At 46.0% G+C, this 24,941-nt stretch overlaps 1 protein-coding gene across 7 annotated transcripts in view; it reads left to right on the forward strand.

The window, feature by feature from the left end:
* NUP98 (nucleoporin 98) overlaps positions 1-24,310 on the forward strand; it is a 46,768-nt gene extending 22,458 nt beyond the window's left edge. For 6 of the 7 annotated variants that reach the window (XM_025213778.1, XM_025213777.1, XM_006032076.3 and 3 more), the window contains 18 exons: positions 1,724-2,031; positions 2,477-2,590; positions 3,544-3,682; positions 3,980-4,157; positions 4,655-4,822; positions 9,462-9,638; positions 10,245-10,401; positions 10,879-11,302; positions 13,198-13,427; positions 13,909-14,178; positions 15,498-15,655; positions 15,968-16,111; positions 17,104-17,246; positions 18,664-18,885; positions 19,630-19,871; positions 20,403-20,557; positions 21,117-21,228; positions 22,707-24,310. In XM_025213778.1, the coding sequence (XP_025069563.1) occupies positions 1,724-2,031; positions 2,477-2,590; positions 3,544-3,682; positions 3,980-4,157; positions 4,655-4,822; positions 9,462-9,638; positions 10,245-10,401; positions 10,879-11,302; positions 13,198-13,427; positions 13,909-14,178; positions 15,498-15,655; positions 15,968-16,111; positions 17,104-17,246; positions 18,664-18,885; positions 19,630-19,871; positions 20,403-20,557; positions 21,117-21,228; positions 22,707-22,924 (3,559 nt within the window). In that variant the 3' untranslated portion in view covers positions 22,925-24,310. Of the gene's footprint in view, positions 1-1,723; positions 2,032-2,476; positions 2,591-3,543; positions 3,683-3,979; positions 4,158-4,654; positions 5,331-9,461; positions 9,639-10,244; positions 10,402-10,878; positions 11,303-13,197; positions 13,428-13,908; positions 14,179-15,497; positions 15,656-15,967; positions 16,112-17,103; positions 17,247-18,663; positions 18,886-19,629; positions 19,872-20,402; positions 20,558-21,116; positions 21,229-22,706 lie in introns of those variants that run through there. The other variant, XM_025213780.1, reaches the window with a different exon arrangement.
* Positions 24,311-24,941: the final 631 nt, after the last annotated feature.

Raw genomic sequence — 24,941 nt, forward strand, 5'->3', positions numbered from 1 at the left:
CCAAGGCACCACTGCTGCTACCAGCCTGGGCTGGGGCTGGAGCAGACACCTCCTCTTTGCCCCAGGCTGGAGTGGGGATGGAGCCTGTGGCGTTGGAGCAAGGGTGGTGGGGGTGGTGTCAGGCAGCAGCTGCAGCGCTGGTCCCAGCCCCTGTTGGGATGGAGCTGCAGCAGTTGCCTGTCCCACCACCACCTCATTGCAAGACAAGGGGCTTCCCCCTCCATGTTAAATTTGGGGTGGGGGACGGAGGGCCCTTGTCTTTAGAATTGAGTAAATACGATAATATACTGTCCACAGACTCCCCAAGAACTAAAGCTTTTAAATTCATAAACTCATTGCTTGGAAATAAGTTCAGATGTCTGTATGTTCCATTAAGTCCAGTGGTTTAGGACTTCTGTAGGAGTTATTTTGATATTTTGGCAATGCCAGGTGCTTCTAAGTATCAAAATTATATAATCTGATAACTGAAGTCTTTTTTGCCAACAGAGCTTACGACGATGTGTCAGGCAGCTTGTTTCCCTGCTCTTATTTTTTTCAAAACACTGGAACAGTCTTTCCTGTTTTCTTATGTACGAATAATAGTGCTGAGAGTGCTGCTGCTTTAAAATGGGTTTCTACTTGATTTTTTTTTTTTCCAGCTACTAAAACTCCAAAGTAGAAGTAGGCAACGTTTTTGGTCAGAGTGCCAAAAACCCCTGCAACCTCCACTTGCATGATGGTGGTGTGCTAGGGGTGGATGGCATGGGAGCCCCAAGGGGTCTGATCTTTGTGGCAGCGTAGACCTGGCCTCTTACCCACTGTCCTCCCCTAGGCACGCGTGCCAAGCAAAATGCCTTTGTGTGCCACACTGGGACCCATGCCAAGGGTTGCCTATCCCTGCTCTAAACTGTATAAGCAGGTTTGTGTTAGTTGTCTAGAGGCAGAAATCCTTTAACAATAGTACAGTCTGTGTTGCAAGCTTTCTCACCAGTGATTCTGTTAGTTGTGCAGAACACTATTATTCTGAGATTACAATTTGCCTTTCAAGTTGGGTGAGTCTCTTTAAATCTGACCAGTGATCCAGGAAAAAAAAATCCCCAAAACAAAGAACCAATAAAACCTCCAACTTCAGTGTGGATCAGTTTTGAGCTAGAATTTTTTTTGTTTAAGTTTTGTGTTATCTTGAACTTCTTCAAAGCCTAGTCTTTTTGAACCAAAAAATTGAGAGAGAAAAAAGCGTGTCAAACAAAGTACTTGCATACCTTTTCCAATCTTTTTAAAATGAAAAACTATCAAAACTTACCTCTTCCTGCAAATAACTATATGTTGGTGAATTGGCATTTTTAGGCTGCAAGGGTTTTTATCAAAGGGAAAAAATATTCCTGACCAGCTTAAGTCTTAAGCCTAACCTAAACTCTTCACTCTAAGAAGAATTAAGTGGCTTCACCCACTGAATCTTGACAGCCTATGCTGAGGCTACTAATTGTAGATTTAAGCATCCCATAGTGTTCCCAGATTTAGTTTGATTGTGTGAGCTGAGAGGCCTAATCTCCTATGATTTTTTGTTGTTGTTGTTGTTTCGGGAAGCAAGCGCGAAGTGTATTTTGGGCACTAGCGTCTACAGTTGTGTGCTTGCATCTTTGTGATGGAAATCTATGTGCTGTTATGGGATGAGAAGCTTGTGTTATGACACGGACATGCAGGATGTTTGACAGTGAGTGATGTTAGACTTTTCGTCTTCTAGGTTCAACTTTCTGTCCCGCTCTATTGATGAGAACCACAGACAGGATGGTGAGCCAGAGGAAGAGGACGATCATCACGAAGTGACTAGGTTTTACACAAACCCCATTGCCAAACCCATCCCACAGACCCCAGAGAACGCTGTGCACAAACACCAGAACAGCGTGGATGATACCATTGTGGCTCTGAATATGCGGGTTGCCTTGCGAAATGGACTGGAAGGCAGCAGTGAAGATGCCTCGTATCATGAAGAGTCTCTGCAGGATGACCGTGAAGATGAGACTGAGAACATGCATCATCTGCACCCAGCAGGTCAGATCAGCACTGCTCTGTGGTGGGGCAGCTCCAACTCTTTGGTCTTGATTTTTTTTCTGAACTCCTTCTGCTCCTGATCCTCTTGTTTTGGGCTTATTTCAGATTGCCCCAGAGCTCTGAATGGTCTGTTTTCCTTCCACCAAATGGCACTATTCAAAACCCAAACTTCTGATTTCTTTCACCTAACATGTGTTCTAGTTTTAAGATGCTTGCTCCAGGGGAAACTTGATGCTCACTACTGAAATATCTGGATCTTCGTAAGAAATAAGAATGACAATATTTGAGTTACTTTATTTCCTTGTCTGCTTTCTCTGAACTGATTCTGAGCTTCTACTTTGGGTCTGAAATTGTCTTAATCATCTTGTCACGGAAACAAAATTCGAGAATTAAATGCCGGTGTGATGCTTACCCTCAACCATAATTCTCATATATTCTGTTGCAGGAATTGTTCTCACAAAAGTAGGCTACTATACCATCCCGTCTATGGAGGAGCTGGCCAAGCTTACCAATGACAGAGGAGAGTGTATCTTGACAGATTTCACCATAGGTCGTAAAGGTGAGTGGAGACGCTGTTTCTAGTAACATGCTGTCCTGCTCCTGGACCCAGTCTATTTTTATCTTCAGTATAAATGTATCCTAGACCTACATAACAAATCCATCCACACCCCCACACACAAGCTTTTATGACACTTAGCTGTTTAGATTTAAAACTTGGACTTGTTATTTATGCACACGAGTGCAGTTTGGAGACACACCAGTCATTTGTGCTGTTCCCAACTCAAACGTAGTACTGTTTAAGAACCACATTTGAAAGTAACCTAGCTTTTTTTTTTTTGTCTAAGCTTGAGTGCTTTTCTTTACTAGTTTACCTTTTGCATTCCCAACTAGATTTATGAAAACTTAATAGTAAAATGTTACTGAAACCAGGCTTCCCCCCCCACTTTACACCTGGTCCCCTTCAAAATGTTATGAAACTATTTGAAACTTGGATGCAACCATATAAGAAGCATGAGAATCCAAGCTGTACTGTTGTAAAACACTTATAGCTGAAGGAGCTGAATGTAAATCTACATTGGGAATGTAACTGCCTGATTTATTTTGCTGTTTTAACTGCACCTAAAATATTGCATGGCATTCTAGTTCAGGAAGGGGAGAAACTAATTCTTTCAGCCCTTAATAATCCCAGCGATGACTACTTGGAAAGTGTGACAGACCTAAACAGTCCAGGAAAATACATAAAAGCCCCAATTTATTTATGAGGAGCATTCATCATGCTGTGAGGTTTTTGGTTTTTTTTCACACTGTTCCCTTTAGGCAAAACAAGGTAGATGCTAACCCTCCTAGCAAGCAGCTGAGCTGTGGAGTGTAGAACAATAAGTTTGAATAACAACTTGAGTAAACAGTGGACATTTACTTTGGAAACTTCCCCACTGTTCTTCTGTATCCTTTTTAATTACACCATTGGAAAGTACAGGTTGGGTTTATACTATTATTTGGTCTGCTTTTCAGGTTATGGATCAATTTACTTTGAAGGAGAAGTGAACCTAACTAATTTAAATCTGGATGAGATTGTGCACATCCGTAGGAAAGAAGTTATTGTCTACCCTGATGATGAAAGGAAACCACCTGTTGGTGAAGGTTTAAATAGGTAATTTTAAACTTTACACGTGTGAAAGTGGGTCAGGGCTAGCATATGGCTTTTTGTATATCTATTTACAAAACTTACCTTTTTTTTTGTTGTTGTTGTTCCACCAAACAGTCCATGTATGCCTTCAATTTTTTACTTTTGCTTGACTATTTGGCACTTGCAGAGTTTAGTAACTAAAACTTAGTACATTATTTTATTTAGTGTTTAATCATATTCTAATAGTTCTTAACTTCATCTGTGGCTTTTTTCAAAGTCTGGTGGTCTCATGCCTTTCTCTGACTACATTGTTTTTAACAGGAGAGCAGAGGTTACGTTAGATGGAGTTTGGCCAACAGATAAGACATCTCGTTGCTTGATAAAGAGCCCTGAACGGCTAACAGATATGAATTATGAAGGCAGACTGGAGGCCGTATCTCGGAAACAGGGAGCTCAGTTCAAGGAGTACCGTCCAGAGACTGGTTCTTGGGTGTTTAAGGTAATGCTTTTACTTATACCTGATGGGTCGTAAACATCTGGATGCAACTGAAATTAGAATCCCTTAATAAACCAGTGATTTATGCCAGCATCATAGCACTGTTTCTTCCTTTTGGAGTAATTGGTGTCATTTAGGAATTGTAGCACTACGTTAATTGACAACAAAGATCATAAATTAGTACAGACTTTCCAAACCTGGTCAAAAGCATTTATTTGGTCCTTAAAACTTGTGCTTTTGGTTTTTTAATGTGTATGGTTATGCATGTAATCCATACAAGGATTGATCTGAATTTGGCATATGATAACTTGGGTATGCAGCTCTTAATTATGTAGATTTAGAGGATTTAGACTTGGGCTTTTAAATGAACCAGTGGTTGGCATCCAGTTCCCATATCAAGTGAAGGGCAGCTTGTCACCAGCTCTCATTCATCCCTTTGAAAATCCTTCCCCTAAATCTGTGGCCTGTTAGTAACAGTCTTGCATTTGATCTTTGTGTAGGTGGCTCATTTCTCTAAATATGGCCTGCAAGACTCTGACGAGGAGGAAGAGGAAGAGCATTCTGCAAAAGCGGACACAAAGAAGTTAAAAACTGCTCCAGTGCCACCCCAGGGGCAGCCAGTGCCCCAGCAGATGGCCCTGAATGGGAAACCAGCACCACCGTCTCAGGTAGAAAAAGGATAGAAACTTCGTTTTTTGTGAATTTCCATCAAGCCGGAGGGCAGCTGGCTGTCCTGGAGGCAGTGTTGTCACGATAACAGATGGCATAGAAAAATGCAGAATGTTTCGAACTAAACTTGTATAAATTGGCAGATACAGCTGACTGCCTGATGGTTATATGTCTGAAAGATCTTGGTATGCTTTCTCCACTCCCCCTCCACCCCGTGTACTTTTATTCCGAAACTTGGGCTTTTGTTGAAAAGGGCTTAAAACCAAAAATTAACTTTCCCTCTAGATCCTGGGCTCGTAGGATGTGGTAATTTTTTACCCGTTGAAGAAAAGTCTTGTTTTTTTTGTTTGTTTTTTTTTCCTCAAATGTGTGGTATGATGCTGGTCACTTAGGCTGGTTTAAGCATCTGAAAAACAGCTTGTGCATTATTTTGCCTGTATCTTCAAACCTCGTTCTGTATGCAGACTTGTATACTAATATTTTAATGAATTTTTTGTGTATTAAAAAGGTGTATGTTTTTTTTTTCCCCCCCCAGGGCGGGGTGGGGTATAAATGTACAAAAAGCTTCAGAATGGGATGCAGGTGTTCATGGATCATTGTATACATCTTGGAGAGAAAATGAAGGTGCAGCTGTTTCCTGGCAACAGCCTAAGAAAGCAGTAATAAAATACTGAACTGTCACACTCAAATAAGATAACTGCGTTGTAAAGGAATATTTGTAATTTTTTTCACATAGGTTCAGAGTCTTGTCCCATATTCGGACATAACTTTAAACAAAGTATCTACGCGTGACTACAATGTGAACAGTGTTTAAACTTGGATATAGCTTTTCCATTAAAAAAAAAAAATCACACAAGTAGTTCGGACACTAATGTAGAGCAGCTCTCTTGCAAAGACATGTTCATGGTAGTTAGGCAGTCAGATGCTTCTTTCAGGTGGCGATTGCCTTATTTCTACAAAGTGACCTTGTCATAAGATAGGGCTTGACTGACTTCAATACGAAATGTTGAAGACTTTCCAAAACCAGGGTTTGCAGTGCCCAATCTTGAAATCTAGTCCTCAGTGTCCAGTTCTGCTTCTCTGTGCTTTTCTAGAGAAGATCATATCTGTATGTGCAGGAGGCTGGAACAAAAGGATGTCTGCTTTCAGCAGCTGGATTGCCTTTGCTAAAGGGGAAAGGCTTTTGTTTCAAGGCATAAGCAGACTTGGTTTTCTACCCTTCAGTAATCTGCAGTGAAAGCGGATCTGTAAGCTTGCAGTTTCCTGAGGCATTAGAGTGCAGTGAGCTTTTGCTTGGACAGGCAGATCAGTGGAAGAGAGCCATATTTAGCCAGTGGCCCAGCATGTCACTTCCCTATCTGCACCCCTCGGTGTAACAAGCATTGATACTGGGTGTTTGGGAAAATGCAGCCGGTGTGGCTCACTGCTCATGTCAGTACCATTTTTCCCCTCTGATCCTGATGCATTGCTCTCAAGGATGCAGATGCTGGATAAGGAGACAGTGGGAAGGGTACAGTCTTATTGGCTGTCCCCTGCTTTTGTTTTTTTTTCCCCAAAAAAGTCAAAGGTAAAGACAATGAAAGCACTTAATCTGCGAGAGGCCCAAACCAACCCAGTGCACAGCCAGGTTGAGGTGCTCATTTGTATCTAGCTGTTCCTATCAATTCAAATGTAAGTGGCAAAAACTTGCCCATCCTGCTCAGTAGCAGCGACTCTTTGACTAGTAATTGAAATTTGTGTTTCGCAATAATTTGAAACTGGAGCTGTATAAATGCCCCCGAAGTTTTTTTTTTTTAATGCAGGTAGTCCATGGAAATTGTTTAGTGCAGCTTTGGAGCCATGCAGAACATTGCAGCAGAGAGCCTGGAAACTCAGCTCTTGACTCCAAGGCGGGGATATTGGAAGTGGATGTGGGTTCAGTTTAAATTTTAGGTCACCTTTGCTCAGTCACAAACATGGTGCTTTAACTGCTGCAAAACTGGGATCTGAAAACCAGGTAGTTCTTTCTTTCTGTCTTGTGACTTCATCTGAGCTATTGCCTTCTGTACCCCAAATTTGCAGCTTAATCTATCCGAAAACTAGGAGCATCCAACTTTTGTTTTTCCTTCCAATACTATGTTACTTCAACTGGGCTAGCAGCAGCAAAGGAGTAAAGCTGCATTAGTGAACTAGATAGCTGTGACTTGAAAAGTATAGAAGCAGATCTAGAATACAGATATGCTAGTGCTAGTAACTCTTCTAATTATTGTAAAGCGCTTTTAAAGCCTGCAGGTACTTTTTCTATAAACACCAAAAAAAAAAAAAATCCCTCAACCTGCAGATCGAGCAGCAATACCAGCATTTGGTTTTTGCAGATCTTATTTGCACACTGTAAACTCTTCTTCCTCATTATTGCTGGGAAACTTATCACTAAAATACCTGCGCTGCTGACCTCTCAATCCTTTGCTCGGAAGAGGAATCTCTAAGTGAATCCTGTCAGTTCAACCTGTGACCTTTTTCATCATTTTAACACTCTGTCCCCAAGTCTGATCCTGATATACCATCAAACAGTTGTGTGGAATTGAACAAAAGTCCAGCCCCATTGTTTCCTAATAGCTTGCATAGGATCATATGAAAGTAGGACTGGAAGAGGACTTCATGAGGTCAGACATCTAGTTTAACCCCCTGCTCAGGACAGGGTCATCCCTGACTAAACCATCCTACTTGGGTCTGTCTAACATGCTCTTGAAAATATCCAGGGATTGATGTTTCACAGCTTCTCAAAGCAACCTGTTTTAATGCTTGACCCCCTTCCTAGTCATACCTTTCCTCCTAATCTCCAGCTTTAACTTTCCCTGCTGTAGTTTGAGGCCATTGCTCCTAGTCCTGTCCTCAGATAGCATTGCCTTCCATAATTAGCTGCTGTATTGCAACAAGAACCACTGCCACAAGTTTAACTGATGAGGGTCTTAAAAACAGTGAGTTGCATGAACTTGGCAGGACCTTGCTTCTCTTATTTGATTTTGTCACCTTTTAATATAAGCTGATGGCAGCCAGCAAGGATAGCTTCAGACATGACTTGCAGTCTGCAGGCCACGTCTAGCTGCTAAAGGCAATAGCCCCCGTCTTGGAGCTCTAAAGAAGAAATCAGTTACCTGAAGTGTGCTTGTAGCATGATACACGCCAATCACTTCTTGGTGGTGAATAGCCCTGCACAGTTTGGCTATCTATTTAGCTGTGTACAGATGCTCGTGCTCGCTGACTACAAACCCTAAAATGGAAAGAAATAGGCTGCCGTTGCCCGAAAATGGTCTCCTGGCAACAAGATTGCATGCTATGTGCAACTTGCTCATACTTGGCTACCTGCTAATGCTGGACTAGCTGTCAAGGCCTCCTGTGAACAGCGTGTTCTCTCCTGTGTGCTGTAGCGTGGGATAGAAATCACGGTCTGGTCCCTTGCCGTCCTGCTGACCCTGGAATGTTTTTATCTTCCACAAAGGAGTTTAAACTGCAGTTTATTCTCCCAGCAAACAGTGGCAGCTTGTGGGGCTAGCTTAAAATGCCTGGTTGTTGTTGCAGGACTATTTAGAGACCCTGAATCGGGGTTCTAGTCCAGATGGCCTAAGCAGCTGTTACAGGTGTTTCTGGCACTTGAGACCTGTGTCAAAGGGTCAAATGATCTGAAAAGGTGACTTGCACTGGAGAAGACATGAGGCTTGTTGCTGTCTTGGTGGTTTAGTGGGTTTTTACCTAGGAAAAATCAGGAATGTTCCCTCTAATCATATTTCTCTAGCTGGTCGCTGCCAGGAGGCTGGCAGTGTATTAATTCTGGATTGAACAGGGCTTGGGTCTGTATTGTATGTAGTCTTTATTTTAGCTGCTTAGACATTGAGAGACAGCAGACAGAAATTGCTTCTTAGATGAAATTGTACAGTTTCTTTTTAGACCAGACTACCTATTAAGCTGTCTTGACAGGTCATTTTGAGAGCTCAGCGACCACGTGGATTTTTTGGGATTGTACAGTGTCCATGTGACCAGTGCATTTTTTTTTTTTTTTTATGTAGGCCGGTAATGAAATATTTTTTATTCTTTGCCACTTCAGCAGCTGCAGAAATGGAACTGGTATTAAGTAATTAATAGTCAGCGCAGGACTGATCATTGGTCCAATAGATCACAGTTTAAGAAGTAGTTTTTTTTTATAAACCCCAGTCCCCTTGTATCTGGAAGGAAACAGGATAAATAATGTCCGACTTTTCCACATAAAGTGTTTCTTAAGAAGAAAACTGGGCGCACAAACTTTCTGTCTCCCCTTTAGCTGGTCACGTTTGAAAATGAAAAGGAGTCCTGATTTGGGGCAGGGGAGTTTTTGCAGACTTTAGAGCAACCCAAATAAAGCCTTTTACTGTTGATGTGAAAGGTGATATGTGCTTAGCTTGTATTTTAACCCATGTTGAAAATAGTTGGTCATTGCTCCATTTTGCCAAGGAAGTGAGACCTGAAGACAATCCCTGAAAAGTCTCTTAATTGCACCCAAATAAGTGGGGAATGCTCCACTTTTATTTTTTTGCAGGTCATTATTGAGGCCATTGAATAATTTTGCTTTTCCTGTGAACTGCCTCAGTCTGGTGTCACCTAATATAGTGCTCCCCTCTTCTGCAGAGCCCAGAAGTGGAACAGCTGGGAAGGGTGGTCGAACTGGACAGTGATATGACCGACATCACCCAGGAACCTGCCCAAGACTCCATGCTAGAAGATGCTGTGACTGAAGATCAGGAACCCGTGCCTGCATCAACACACATTGCATCCTCACTGGGCATAAACCCCCACGTGTTGCAGGTGAATTCCTCAGTCTGTCCATCTAGGTGGGAGGACCTGCTCTCACACTCTGCTCAGCTTCTGCCAGATCTCTCAACCTGCTTCCAGAATTGAGCGTATGTATAGACCAGCACGCTTAGTGCATCAAGAAACCAGGAGTGCCCCAGACTGTATGAATTCATTCCAGGAGGGGTGAACATTACATACTGTCACTAAAGCATTTTGTTGGGAGGCAGTAAATGCCATCTTTCCTGTTTAAACCAGGAAAAAATAGTACTGTGACCGAATGGACTGGTATCCAGTCAGGAAGGGGTTTAGTACCCTGCTTTGTGAAAATCTGCAAAACCTCAGCTTCTCTTCTTGGGTGAAAGAGAACAACACAAAATAGGGTCTTAATACTTGGTAAGAGGAAAGCCTGGTGCTGCAGTCTTACTAGCTAGGTTACCACCACTCTGATTCTGCAGATGCCTTGCTGATTGTTTTTAGTTCACTTGACACTATGCACCCATACTGCCATGAAATGAGGAGTTATCCATATGTAACCCTTCCAGGGTGTTTTGGTCGATGGGAAGGGGAGCGTTGCTAGTTAGATCTTGTAGCTGCCACTAATAAAGTATTACCTTTTAGATCATGAAAGCTTCCTTGCTGGCTGATGAAGAGGATTTAGATTTGATCCTAGATCGTCATTTTGGCAAACAGTCTACGAAAATGGATACTTCTCAAGAAATCTGCTCTCCCAGACTTCCAATTTCAGCTTTGCAAGGACAGAAGAAACGCTCCTCAGGTACCCCAAGGCCCTTTGCGTACGGAGTACATGCACCACAGGATCTTGAGTGGGGGTATACTCTAAATGGCTTTTCCCCAATTAACATTAAGGTTTTGTTGGGGCAGCTTATCTCGTGAAGTACCCTGGACTTCTTTCTGCATGCTAGTTCTGAGCAGTGTTTGCCCAGGAGTCTTTAACAATAGCTAAAGACTTCAAAGTGTCTAGCCCTGGGGATATGCACTTGTCTAGCAATGAGTTAGCATCTGTCTCTATTGAGGGACTTGCCATTCCTTGTTGTCATGGTCTCAGATGCTGAGTTCTGGTCATCCTGCTACGGTCAAGCTTTGCTGTTGCATCTCAGTGCAGTCAGCCACGTGAAAACTGATATACTTAACTGCAAACACTGCTTTGAACGGTTCTGAAATTTCTGCAAACAATCTCATTCATATCTGCTGTGTTTCATGCAGTTTAATCCGTTTTTTTTCCCCCTCTCAGTTGGTGGATTGCTGCAATCAAAATTTGCCGGCGTCTCTCTCCTTCCAAGTGCCTCTTTACAAGATTCTCGTGGACCAAGAACTTCCTCTTTTGGCAAAGCCCCTCCTCCAGCACCTTGGTCTGTGTTTTCCCCGCTTGCCTCTGTGTTCACCGTCCCTGCTGCAGCCCCAGAGCCACAGGTGAAGACAGTGGGTACCCGCAGGCAGCAGGGGCTGGTGCCTCTGGAGAAATCCATTACCTATGGAAAAGGAAAACTCTTGATAGACATGGCACTCTTCATGGGACGCTCGTTTCGGGTCGGCTGGGGACCCAGTTGGACTCTTATCAATTGCGGAGATCAAGTGAGCGAGTCCAGTGAGGCAAAGCATCTTCGCAACACATCTATGGAATATGGGTTCTTGCCAGCTCCTGTTGCTCCCAAATCGTGAGTGGTGGCTTTATACCAAGTTTTCCCTTGCAGACAGGTTAAAGTAGAGGCATATGTCCTCACCTTTTTTAAAGAGAATCTTGTAAAATAAGGGACTGTATTTGTCTGTTCTTGCCAATCTCGCTTCTCTGTTGCATGCCAAGGGTACAGGTTAATGCTTACAAGGGGGAACACCGGGATGGCTCCAATTCCTTTTAAATGATCAGATAATTTCCTGCAGGGTGCACTTCAGTCTTGCCACAGAATACACGGGGACTTGATTTTGGGCTATTGCTTTCTTGACATACCCATATATGTAGATGTGTGTGTTTCTCTAGGCACTGACTCCTCTCCACTCCATAGTTTGAATAGTTATTTCAGGTGGGAGATTAACAGCTGTATTCAATAAAGGAGCAAGGTGCCTGTGCCCAAAGTACGCTCAGCTACTGCCTAGCCCTGGAGCCAACTAGCAGTCCAGTGCCTTGCATGACTTCCAGGGTCCATAGGTATCTAAAATACTGTTTCTGCACATGCCCAGGGCTGCACCAGTCTGAGCATCTGCGCACATCTCCTGCTTATGCAGGCATGTGATTCAGAAACTTGGTGCTCCTCCATGTGAATCTAAGTCCCCTGAAGGGCCTGATCCATTAGACATTCTTGTAGTGGGCCTAACACGCTGACAAGCTTGAGTCGCACACTGAGCACAGTTATGCCCACTTCCTTTTAAAACACAGGCAGCGATGCTTGCTGTGTATACACTAGTGTGGTGGTTAGAGCTATTGACCAGGAATGGACACCAAGGGTGCCTTCCTTGATCATCCTGAGGGGTTGAAACTCAAGTCTCAGGAGAGAACTGTAACCACTGGACTGTAGTCTGATATAGGAAGGGACATTTTCCACCCCTCCTGTTGAACTTATGTAATAGGGAAGAGAGAATGAGGCAGCCTCGTAACCAAAGTTGGAGCACTTGCCAGGAAAGGGGTTGGCTGAAGTTCTCATCCCGGCTCCTGGGACTCTCTTAGGCAGTAAGGTGTTTTGTTTTCATAGTTTCATAGCAGCTAGGGTCAGGAGGGACCTGCACAGATCATCTAGCCTGACTCCCTGCCACAGTTTTGTTTTGTTTTTGTTTTTTTGGGGGGGGGAGGGGTTGGGATTTTTTTTTTTTTCAATGCAGGTATGACAGCCTGTCGGCTAGATGCAGCTGAGTAGGGAAGGTAATATAGGTCACCATTTCCTGGGGTAGCACAGGACCGTGGTGGTATCTGACCTGTCAGGCTGCCTTGAGGGTCAGAAGTTTGGCAGCAGGGCAAGTGGTAGCGGTGTTAATTGTTGTGGATCTGGGAGGTGCAGCTTATGCCACTTCACAGCCAGATTTCCGGCCCATGGGCAGCTACACAGGCCAGATCCAGAGCACAGAGCCATGTCATCTGGCCCACAAAGCTGTCTGCAGGGCCAAAAATTTGTCAGGGAGGCAAGCAGTGGTTGTTCAGACTCTGGGAGCCACAGCAGTGAACACTGCTGCTGCTTGTATCACTGTCAAATTTCTGGCCCCTTTGGCAGATTGCACTGTATGGGTCGAGGGGGCAGGTGCCTTTGAAGTCCTGTATCGGTTCCCATCTTTCATTGTTTCTTCGTGTCCCAAGTTTGACGCACGCTGCCCTTTTTGTAATGCAAACCATTCTTTAATCATTGGCCCCACAATTTGCCCTTACATGACATTCAGCTTGGGTCCCTGTTAAAGAAGTAGACATCTCAGCCACATAGACGGATGGGTTTATTATTCTGGTTTATTATTCCACCAGCAATCAGGAGTGGGAGAGCTGTCTTTATACCTAGAACAGGCTAACAGCTGCAGGGAAGATAACTGAGAAGGCTCCATCCTGTTTTTCCAATACCAATCTTGTTTTCCCCAGGCTTTCAGAGTCGTCCTTCAAAGTTCACATAGAGAAGCTGAACTTGGAACAGAAGAAGACAGAAGGTGACAAGCAATTATACCTCCTACCTCTGGAGATAAAACTGAAACACAGCACTGTCCATTTGGATGATTATTGTCCTTTCATAGCCCCCAACCCAGGAGTGGCTGCCATTCACGACTATGCTGACTGGGTTAGAGAGGTCTCCGGAGACCCTGCAGAAATTGAAAGTGAGTATCCTTTTGGAACGTATAATTTTATACTCGCTTTCAATTTGAATGTAACATTCGGTCTGTAAAATGAGTTGGTAGAAATTCACTTTGTATTGCACCAGCACAGCAAAATCAGAGTACAAGGGCTGTTGGCAATGCCAAAGTACAGTTACCACCTGTTCTGAAAAGTGGTTCTCCACAACAGAACGCTTATTTCACGTGATGGGAGTGGACAAACGATGTACTGACGGACACCTAAGTCTGTTGCTTGCTCCAGCTGCAACTCCTTTGGCTTACTGGCTGCGAATGGTATGGCCAGAGGTGCATGTTAGACAGGTGCACTTAACGAGGTCAAGGGGAGCTAAGCAATTTATCACCAGCGTAAACAGTTGGACAACCAATAAATGTGTCGGTGCCTCTCCTTCTCTGGTGTTCTGAATGTCCTCATATGTATAAATGATTCTCCTTTTATGACTACTTGAAATTCCTGTCTTGCCAGACGTGGTGAAGCACTGGGGTCTGACGTGGACTCTGTGCGAGGCAATCTGGGGCAACCTGAAAGAGTTGGAAGCCAGTTTGGAGGATCCCAGCGAGTACATCCTGACCCTGGAGCGCAGGAAAGCCTTCTCGCGCTGGCTATCGCAGACCGCAGCCGGGCGGATCGAGGAGGAGGTTTCGCTCTCGCGGCACGATAACCACATTGAGGCTGTGTTTAGCTACCTCACTGGGAAGCGGATCAGCGAGGCTTGTAGGTTGGCACAACAGTCAGGTAAGAAGCTTACCCATACCAGCTGACCGAGGGGGCGGGTTGGCTACACAAGGACTACAGCGTTGTCTTGCTATTTGCAAGGCGCGAACAGAGGAACATCTTATATGAAGTCAAAAGGTGGGGGGTTGCTTTGCATCACTGCCTCTGTACCGTTTCATATGTCTGCTTGTACACTGCTGCAAGTGGGAGCTAAACTCAGAGGGGTAGCTTACCCCTGAGCGAAACAGGACAGAGGTGCAGTTTTATTTTTATCTAACGGTGATCCCATGAAATCGTCAGCTACTGCTCACTAAGTCTTTCCCTTTCCTCAGTATGACTTGTTTGTCCGCACACCAAGACGCGCGTTAGGGCGTGCTTTACTGCAGGAATCCATGTGTGCTTGCTGAGAGGGGAGGCACGTGCATAAGCAGCGTACTGGATCCTTCTCTGCAAGACTCTTGGGGAGCAGAAAGGGGATGTTGTGCTGTCAGGGTATAATCCCATGTGAGGGAGTGACTGAGGTGACTTGACCTGAAGCAGCCTGCTTGCTTCAGACTGAATGTCTGCCTGGAGAAATTCCTAGTTGGCTACTTGTTCCTTTGGTGCCACAATATAAAGTGTTCTGCTCTTAGCTTGTTTTATCTTAGTGTTGTAGGATCTGCTTTGAATGGTGGAATAGCAAAGCTGTTACTATTAGGCCTGTTGCTAGCTCTGCTTCTGTTCCAGATCGGTGTAGGTAAGGAAGCAAGGACTCTGCTGCAATCCACTTATTTTTACCCTTCCCTTACAACACTCTAGTGCCTTCTGTGTGAAGGGCCCTGTTGGACGTGCTCTGTTCCTGCATAGTGCAAATAGCAGTGGGCACTAGCGGCACGGGTTAGTGTTTCTCACTTGCAGTATTTTAAGCTTCTAGACTTGCATCGAAGAGCCCTTCAAATCCATGGTGGTTTGGTTCAGATAAGGGGATGTTTTTTGGAGCCATGCACTTTGATCAGACCGAGGTTTTTCTTGTCTTTCTCCTTGTTTGGGGGAACAGCCTTCTTAACCGGTTGCTTAGGTCTCTGCTGTAAGTCCAGTGACTTCAGTTTCCTTTTGACTCAATGTCTTTCTCACGTTGTCTCGCTCTTAAATTCTCTTTGCTCGTAACTGAGGTTGTTTTCCCTGAATCTTTAACTAAATGGTTGCAAAATAGGCATTTTGCAAGCAACAAGGAAAGGACGTAACTTTTTTTTTTACAAGCCAGCCTCGTGGAATTTCAGGTTTAAGAGGCTGTTTGTTGTGGAGTTACGTCTGCTGGCCTTCCAGATGACTTGGCTGACGTGTCATCCTGTTTCCTGTAGGTGATTACAGACTTGCTCTACTCCTCTCCCAGCTGGTGGGCAGCCAGGAGGTTCGGGAGCTCCTCACCATGCAGTTAGTGGACTGGCACAGGCTGCAGGCAGACTGCTTCATCCAGGAAGAGAGGTTACGCATCTTTGCTCTGCTTGCTGGAAAGCCGGTACGTCCTGTTCACGACTTCTGTTTGTACCACTGGCAGTTTGCCCTGTGCTAGAGTAAAGACTTAACTAGTACGCTTTGTATAGAGGTATGGCTGCCACTGTTCAGGTGGGTATTTATACTAGTAATATTACAATGCATAATTTAATATATGGAGACTAGACAGAAATACTTAATGTACTCTTACTAATGCAGCCTTTCAGTGGTGATCATCACTCTTGTGTAAATGTGTGCCTACAAAACCTTGCCTCTGCTAATTATTGCAACATTTGCTATGAATCTGGTCTAAGTTTGGCAATTTTGGTTTGTTCAGGTGTGGCAGTTATCTGAGAGGAAAAGCATTAATGTTTGCTCACAGCTGGACTGGAAGCGCTGTATAGCTATCCATCTCTGGTACCTGCTTCCACCTACAGCTTCCATTTCCAAGGCACTCGGCATGTATGAGGCAGCGTTCCAGGTACGTTATCTGCACCTTTTTCTCAAAAGCATTTGTACCATTTAAGTTCATTGCCAGGCAGTGCAGAGAAAGTGATGTCCAGTGAGTTAAGCTTTTGGCTGCTTTTGCGTAGTGGCTGAAAAGGACAAGCCTCTTTTTTTTTTTGTGAGGCTCGATTCAGATGTCATCAGCTAGTGTGCCATGGTTCAGTCATCTATGTTGAGTTAAAACACACTAGCAGTTACGCCCAAGTAAGAACCCAAAAAAATTGCATCATTGTTCTCAGAGAGGTTTTTGCTTGGATTAAATAACAAATCACCTTGCAAGATTTATTATCTGAACACATACGTAGGTTACAGACTTGTACGCAGACTTTCAAACTCGTGACATACCATTTGTCATGAGATGTTGAAAATATATCCTGTCCAGATGCCAACTTGTATAGTTAAAATTGCCCACGGTTTTCTATGAAGCTGCTGTTTTCCAGTCCCTGTTTGTAATTCGGCTAGGCTTTAACTGTTTAAGCTGAAATGTTTCATGCTCACTTGTGCTTTTGGTTGAAACGTTTGAAAACCTCAGGAAAGGGAGCAGCAGTTTTGCAGAATAAGTTTGAGGAGAAAACACACAAATCTGCCACTGTCCTACCTTCTGGCCCTGAGATAGTGAGGAGGTAGAAGCCATCAGATGTGGATGGGCAAGGAGCAAGTCTTAGGGCTGATAAGTAGGGAGACAAATCGGAGACTAGCGAGTTGGTGGATGAATGGAACTGAGCCAGGGGTGGCTTGGAGCACGGTCGGCTTTGTTAGGGTATGGGGCTGAAAGGTCTCATAATATTTAACTGGCGAGTTCTTTGCTTCTATACACAAAGGGCACAAAGGATTTTACAGCTCCAGAGTCCAGCTTTTTAAACGAAACAAGCATGCCCCATCGGGCTGTGTGCAGGTGTTTGTGGTGATGTGGTCTTTTGTGTGATGTCATTAAGCTGAGCCAGTGGTACGATGCTTTCTCTGCAGAACACGCTGGAGTCGGAGAAGTATGCCTGCTGTCCCCTTCCTCCCTATCTAGAGGACTCAGGCTGCGCACTTGAGGAAGATGACAGCGCAAACAGGCCGCTGCGAGATGTCTGCTTTCATCTGTTAAAGCTCTACAGTGACAGGTACATGACATTTTGGGGGAGAGTTTGTGGAGTCAGTGACTTGTTGCTGCACGGAACAATATGGCCCTCATTGTCTCTTCGTGCATGATCTCTCCTTGCATGCCAGACAATTGGGCAAACACAAGTAGAATTTAACTTGCTTAGAGGTCTCTGGGAAATCAGCTTCTTTCCTCGCGTTGGTTTTCCTGTTTCGTAAAAGAAACAAGAGGCTCAGCGCTACCACCTTAGCTCTGTTCCCAAACTGCCCCAGGCTCTTCAAAAAAGGAGATGCTACATCTTCCTTGAGCATCTTTGTTCTCCTATTGCTCTTACAGTTAGCAATCTTGTCTTTCCTGAGCTTTCACGTAGATCTGTTTTGCTGCAGTTTCACCTGTTGCCACATGTCCTGCCCTCTCACAAGGAGGAACAGTATCTCCCATTTCTGTGTCAGCCTTTCGTATATTTGAAGGGCATTGAATTGCTTTTTAATCTCCTTTTCTCCAAACTTTGAACATGTCTAGTTCATTCAACCTTTCCTCACATGGCTTGCATTTCCAATCTCTTATCATCTTTGCTTGCCTGTGGATCCTCTCCATTTTTTCCCCTACATCCTTCAAGAGGTGTCCAAAACTGGATGCAGTACTCCTCCTCTGCCCTAGCTGGGCCTTAGTTGTTATGTCCTGAAAGGGCATGAGAAAAGGATAAGGCAATTTCACCTGAAGCTTTTCAAGGGGCTAATGAAGTCTTAGCAGGTGCATATCTCACGAAGAGGAAACATGGTCCCTCTGGGTGTGACCTCAGAACCGTGGGAGAAGGTCAACTATCGAACCAATGCTTACACGTATATTATACAAATCAGAGAGAGAGAGAGTGGAAGGGACCTACAAGATCATCAAATCCAGTCCCCTGCCATGGGCAGGGGCTCAAACGAGCTCAATGAGGTATTTGTCCAGCCTCCCCTTAAAGACTGCCAGAGATGGCGACTGCACACCTCTGCTGGGAGTGTGTCCAGATTCTCGTTACCCATACAGAAAATACAGTTTTTCCTTGTGTCCAGCCAAAACTTTTCCCCAACTAGCTTATGCCCATTGGTCCGCGTCTTCCCCGGGGCTTTTCTGAAAAGTTGTTCACCTAGGTCCTGGTGGTCTCCCGTGACACATTTGTAGGTGGCTATCAAGTCACCTCGCAGGCTTCTTTTGCTCAGACTGAACAGTCTCAGATCCCAAAGTCTCTCTCCCCCAGTCCCTTGATCATGCAGGTGGCCCTTCTCTGCACCTTTCGAGTTTGTCCACATCCTTGTTGAAGTGTGGTGCCCAGAACTGGACGCAATACTCCAGCTGTACGTTTCCACTGGCATTCAACAAAGGGCATTTCAGGAATTCATTTTTATTATGTGAGCCCAACCAGTTGCTTATGGTCTAAATGCTTCTCCCTACAGACATTACGATCTCCATCAGCTGCTGGACCCCAGGAGTATAACGTCTGACCCCTTGGACTACCGTCTCAGTTGGCACCTGTGGGAAGTGCTCAGAGCCCTGAATTACACACACTTATCGGAACAGTGTCAGGGAGTGCTGAATGCCAGCTACGCTGCCCAGCTGGAAAGCAAAGGGCTCTGGGAATGGGCCATCTTTGTGCTGTTGCATACCTCTAATGCACAGTAAGTACAATGGGAAGGCAGCTTACAGCAAGCAGATAACCTGATTAAAATGACTAAACCTATGTTTAGTTTTTATTGTGCCCAAACCAGGTGGTACTATTTTTTTTCCCCTCACATGACAAGGAAGAGGAGATCTGATTTCAGTATGAAATAGAGCAGGATGAGGGCTAAACGGACACCGCCAACTTGAAAATTGCCGGTGACCAAACTGTGTGATCAGCTCCAGTTATGAGATTTAAGATTACAGTAATCTTAGCAGTAACCAGGAATGCATGAAGCTTTTTAAAAAAAGCATCTGGGATAGCTTTACTTTTCCAGAGCTGTTCCAGACAGTGCCACCTACTTACTCATGCTTCGTGATTGGCATACTTAGCTGTCCACAGAGCAGAATCGTCCCCGTCCCCCCCCCCGCCTCCAAAAGACTTCTGTGTTAAGAGTTGATGTGCAATGAGCAGTAGCTGTGGCTAACAGTTGTTTGTGTGAAATTGGGAGGTGTGGTGCTCCATTCCACTGCACATCACCTTTGTGGACCTCTTAACTGGGGGCTTAAGTTTCGTATCCCAGATCATGCCTCTTCCCAGAGCTCCAGTTTCTCCAGCACTACCTTGAAACTGTGATTGATTGATTGATGATTGCTTGCAACTGGAGGGGACTGGACTCCCAGTAACCCAGGAGACCTCTCCTAGTCGTGTTCCTTTGAAATTGTTACCTGCCTAAATAGCTGCCTATGCTCTTTCCCACTAGCACTCGTGAAAAGGCAGTGCGTGAGCTCTTAACCCGCCACTGCGTGCTGCCCGAGACGCCAGAATCCTGGACAAAAGAAGCCTTCCTGACGCAAAAGCTCTGCGTTCCCCCAGAGTGGATTCACGAGGCAAAGGCCATTCGGGCAAGGATGGAGGGAGATAAGCATAAGGAGGCGCTCTACTTATTCAGAGCTGGGCACTGGAACCAGTGCCACAAGCTGGTCATCAGGCACTTAGCCTCAGGTGAGACACTTCTCCTGCATTTGCCGTGCCATGATTTGAACAGGATAGGGCTTCAAGGAGTCCCCTTTTCAGACAGATGAATGTCTCGATCTGTTCGTTTCAAACTTAAGGGGTGTGTAGGCAGCAGTGGTGTGCCGGGGCATGGCCATCAATACCTGGATACCCTGATACAGTGGTGGTCTCTACCAAGCAGAAAGTACAAGCCCAGCCCTTGGCACTTATCCTGATATGCAGTGTCTGCTTCCAAGGGCAAAGTAAGCAGTGGTCTCTGTTTCAGTTGAGCTCATGGGCTCTCTGGATGTCCCTTTTTTAGGAACAAAACTGGCACAGCAAACAAGACCACAAATCCAGTGACAGTTTCTGGTCATGGGAGTTTCGAGTTCAGATCCACTCGGGTGGTTAAATTTGCCATTTCTAGTCCTTGAGCCACACCCTTGGCTTTCTGAAACCTGAGTCTTCCTGTATTGTGTGATCTGTGCTATGCAATGTTCACAGCAAAAGGTGTCTCTGTGTCTTGGCTGTTTTCTTCAGATGCCATTATCAATGAGAACTACAAGTACCTGAAAGGCTTCCTGGAAGATTTGTCCCCCCCAGAACGGAGTACGCTCATCCAGGACTGGGACACGGCAGGGCTGGTTTATTTGGACTATATCCGGGTCATTGAGATGCTCGACAGGATTCAGCAGGTATCAAAGGGTTAATCTCCCTTTTATGGAAGTCTCAATTTTATTAGTACGTTTGCTATTTAGCGTTATGCTTGAGGGTTGATATGTTTTGCAGATACGATCATGTAAAAAGTCTCTCGTGTACTTTAAAACACAAATGTCCGAGGTATTTTACAAAATAAGGCACAGTCTGCCTAGGGGAGCAGGCAGTCTAAAGTCAGCACAGCTGTGAGGGCCGGGGCGAGCGCAGGGGTCACTGGTTGCTCAGTGAAGCATCTGTTCATTTTCAAGGATGCGGTAATTTGCCTTTTCTCCCTCTGTTTATTGCACGTGATGCAGCAAATGTTACTTTCTTCAGTTAATAGCCATTGTTACATGTGTTGAAAACTTAAACTAAATTAACAGATTTTGGCTTGTCCTGTGTCAGCAAAGAGCTTTTGATTTCATATTTTTTGCTTAAGATGCTTAGATGTTTTTGTTTGTTTGTCTGTGGTACGGTAGGGTGGGTGCAAAGGGGTCCCAAACAACCTGTAGATAGTTGCCTTCCTCCCGTGTAACCAGCTCTTGTATTTGCTTTCAGCTGGATTGTTCCACATACGAGTTGGAGAGATTACATACCAAAGTGACGTCGCTATGCAATAGGATAGAACAGATACAGTGCCACAGCGCCAAGGACCGATTGGCTCAGTCAGGTGAGGTTATTTGTAGAGGGTGGAGAGTGTGGCTAACAGTGTGAACTCAGGGTTAGGCTTTGCAAGGCTGAGGTCCTACAACCTCACCAAGCTGAGGCTGGCTTTCTCCAAAAAAGCGACTTCCTGGCTGTATCTTTGGCTTTGGCTCATGTTCTGTACTACAGGTCATGTAGATGCTGGTAGAGATGATGCGCATTCTTGCTCTAGGTCTGCAAGGTGCAAAAACACCTTGCCCGGCCCGTGCCAAATTTTTGCCATTGTAGCATTGAGAACATGACTGTAGAAGGGCAGACTGCAGTAAATTACCTTCTTTTTGGGACTGCAGCCGTGGTCAGGGAGTCATTGCAGTGCTTACCATGTCATCTGACATTGCAGCTGCAGCTTCGTCTTCGGGTGTCTGCCTGCTTGGTGTTTGCTAGGGCTGTCAACCACGAGCTGTCCAGGGCGGGTGGAATCAGCCGTGACAGTGTGCCCTTGTTTAGGCCCAGGTCAGGCAGCTCCCTGGAACAGGGACTTGATTGATTCTGGGAGGACTTCAGTGGTATTCAACTTGTGGGAGGGGCGAGGGTGCTCTGCAAGTACTTATTGTTCCAAGATAATGGCTCTGAAAGTGCTTTAGACACTTCATAACAACCGAAAGCTAGCTACTGCTGATACAGGGGGTGGGGTGGTCTTACCCTGCGGGGACCAGCGCATCTCGGCTGTCTCGCTGTAGAAGCAGGGTCGAGGAGGCATGTTATCTTAACTGGAAAGATGAGGGCATTGTGCTGAGCTCTTTAAGCTACCTCATGGTGACCAGCACAAGTGCCTTGCCACTGCTGAATAGTTTCCAATAGAAGCACCATATTTAAGAACATAAAAACTGCCATTTACTGGATCAGACCATAGGTCCCTGTTGCCCAGTGTCCTGTGTCACACGGGCAGAGCGGATGCCTAAAGGGAGAGTGAACTTGGTATGACCAAGGTTTGCTTTTTTTTCCCCGCTGTTCTTTTCACTTGCAGCCTCCAGCACTAAAGGTGTAGGAAGCTGTGACTGAGAGGCTGTGCCCCTCGCTCCCCTGCTCAATAACTACCGATGCCTCTTCCCTGCAGTAACGCATCCAGTCCCTCTTTGAATTTGGCTAACGTGTCAGCTCTCACCGCATCTGATGGCAATGAGTTGCACACTTTAATGACATGCGGTGTGAGAGAACTTCCTTTTGTTAGTTTTAAATGCACTCCCTACCAGCTTCATTAAAGCTAGTTCCTTGCATAAAGCCCCCTAAGTCTGAAGATGGGGCCCAGACATTTGGCATGTTGGTGGGAGAGAGCCTTATGAAGGGATGAGCTGATTGGAGCAGTGCAGAGCTAAAGGCAGGGTGGGGTTGGGTCAGGACAGCTGCCTGCTTTATTTGTAAACTTGCTTCTCAGTCAAGAGGGGAAGTCCTCTGCTACCTACAAACCAGATACTGAAACTCAAGTTCTCCGCTTGCTTCCAGACATGGCTAAGCGCATCGCTAACCTGCTGCGGGTGGTGCTGAGCCTGCAGCACTCTCCAGAGCCTGCCTCCGACTCCACGCCCGACGTGCAGCGAGTCCCTCTCCGCTTGCTCGCGCCCCACATTGGCCGGCTCCCCATGCCGGAGGACTATGCCCTGGAGGAGCTGCGTGGCCTCACCCAGTCCTACCTACGGGAACTGACGGTGGTGACGCAGTGAGACAGGCCCGCTTCTGCGAGTAGACTCGTTTTTACCATTTGTGGACCCTGCCAGCGAGGGTCAAGGTTAACATCTCCCTGGGCAGCACCCTCTCCAGCCACACAGCTTTTCCACAGGGGTGCGCTGGGCTAAGTGAGCTGGGGGAGCAGCCTAAGACTCGGACCCCTCTGGCCGGCACCCTCAACTACACACGCTTTTCTACTGTTAATAAACACCTCTTGTAGACCCCCTCCGCAAGCTGGCTCGTATCTGTGGAGGGAGCGTGGCGGGGGCGCACTGGGTCTCTCAGCAGGTATTTGCTACTGACTTGCAGCACAGAAGACAGCAAAGCAGTTTTGGGACAGCTCTTTGGCAGTAGGCACGTTCAGTCTGGCAGGACTGCACCAGTTAGATGAACTGTTGGCATCTGAATCGATTGGAGATGAATCAAGCTTCATTGAAAGGAGTTGCTGGGTGGGTAGGTGGGGGGGAGGGACGGTAAGGGACTGTAATTTCTCTATAGCAAAGCATAGAGAGCTCTTTTCCAGCCTGTGTCCAGTTGTGAGGTTGGAAACCCACAAGTGTGTAACCCCCTCCTTCTGAAAGGCAAGAAGCCAAGCTGTTCCTTTGCCTCAGGCCAGAGGGGGTTGGCACTGGAGTGCATGTGCCTTAAGGTCTGTCCTGCACTGTCCAGGCCTCTGGAGGGAAGATGTCCATGGGTTCCCCATCGTTGTGTGTGCGGTGTGTTGCTACCCTTCGGTAAAACAAAGCAGCTTCGTGAATCCAGGCTCGGAGCCTGTAACTCCATACCGAAACCACCCTACCAAAGGAGGGGAGGTCCTTGATGGGAGCCAGCAGCCTGCGCTCCAGAGGCTTCAGCAGTGTAAGCTGGCTCCCATGTCGTTTTAAACACAGCTGCATGGTTCAGGGCCCCGGCGCGTGCCAGCACCCTGGGCTGCGTTGAAGGGAGGCGCCTGCTCGCTCAGTCCATTCACGCCTGTGTTTTCAGCCTAGAACATGCCGCTGTGTCTGTTTGCTGTGTAGCTGGATCACATCGTCGTCATCGAGCACAAGAACTTTCTGCAAGTGAACAGCTGGTAGCATCCAATTTACTATAGTTTGTACAGGCTTTACTTTTACTGTGTCTAGAAGCTGACTATTTTTGGAAACATAAAGCTTGTCTATTGGCCTACTCTGATTTCGGGGTCGCAGTCACGGTGCCACCTGCCCACCGGCAATCGCTGACACATCCGGCAGCCGACGGGGCCTGAATTGTTAGGTGCTGCTGTGGATTGGCTCTTTGAGGGTCCTTTATGCATGAGGATTATGTAAAGGTTTTTATTAAAAGTATAAATAAATGATCTAGATTATTTTCCTGTCTTTCTGAAAATACTTTCTTAAAAATAAATAAATAAAAAGTTTATAGTATTGCTAAGGTTTTCTTTGCTTCTTAACCGTGGATCCTCTCGGCAGCCAGAGGTCTCAGAGGGGCTCCCGCAGTTAGACACGCGGCTGTCTCGTACTCCTGAGGGGTGTGGGGCTCCGAGCTCTGACCTGCCTACGGTCTCCTGCAAAGCCCAGGAGGAGTCTGCCATTTGGGGGAGGTTGGTTTAACCGGCGGGCAGGGAGCGTGGGGCTGCCCCGCAGCAGAGAGCACTGCTGTATCTGCCTGTGACAACCCCGAGCACGGAGGTGACAAATGCCGACACAGCCACAATCAGCGCTAATTAGATCCCCAGAGCCAGGCACATGTAGTTGACTGTCCTGCTTTGGGGGAGGGTTCCCACGGTCTGGCCAGGAGCAGCCAGAACCACATCTTTCATCCATGAATTGGGCAGCCAATGTGGAGGGATGCTGAGGGAAACCTGCACAAATCCCACAGATCCCTGCTGCTCCTGGGAGCATGAAGACGGCAATGCTTGCTTCCTCAGTGGCAGGGAAGCGTCCGCCCTCTCCATGTAAACAGCACAGGGAGATGGGCAGCTCCTGGAATCCCACCCTTGCCTTTTCCGTTCGGCAGGCCCTGGCTCTTGTGGTG

The sequence above is a fragment of the Alligator sinensis genome, unplaced genomic scaffold (assembly GCF_000455745.1).
Source record: "Alligator sinensis unplaced genomic scaffold, ASM45574v1 scaffold364_1, whole genome shotgun sequence".
NCBI classification, from domain to species: domain Eukaryota; kingdom Metazoa; phylum Chordata; order Crocodylia; family Alligatoridae; genus Alligator; species Alligator sinensis.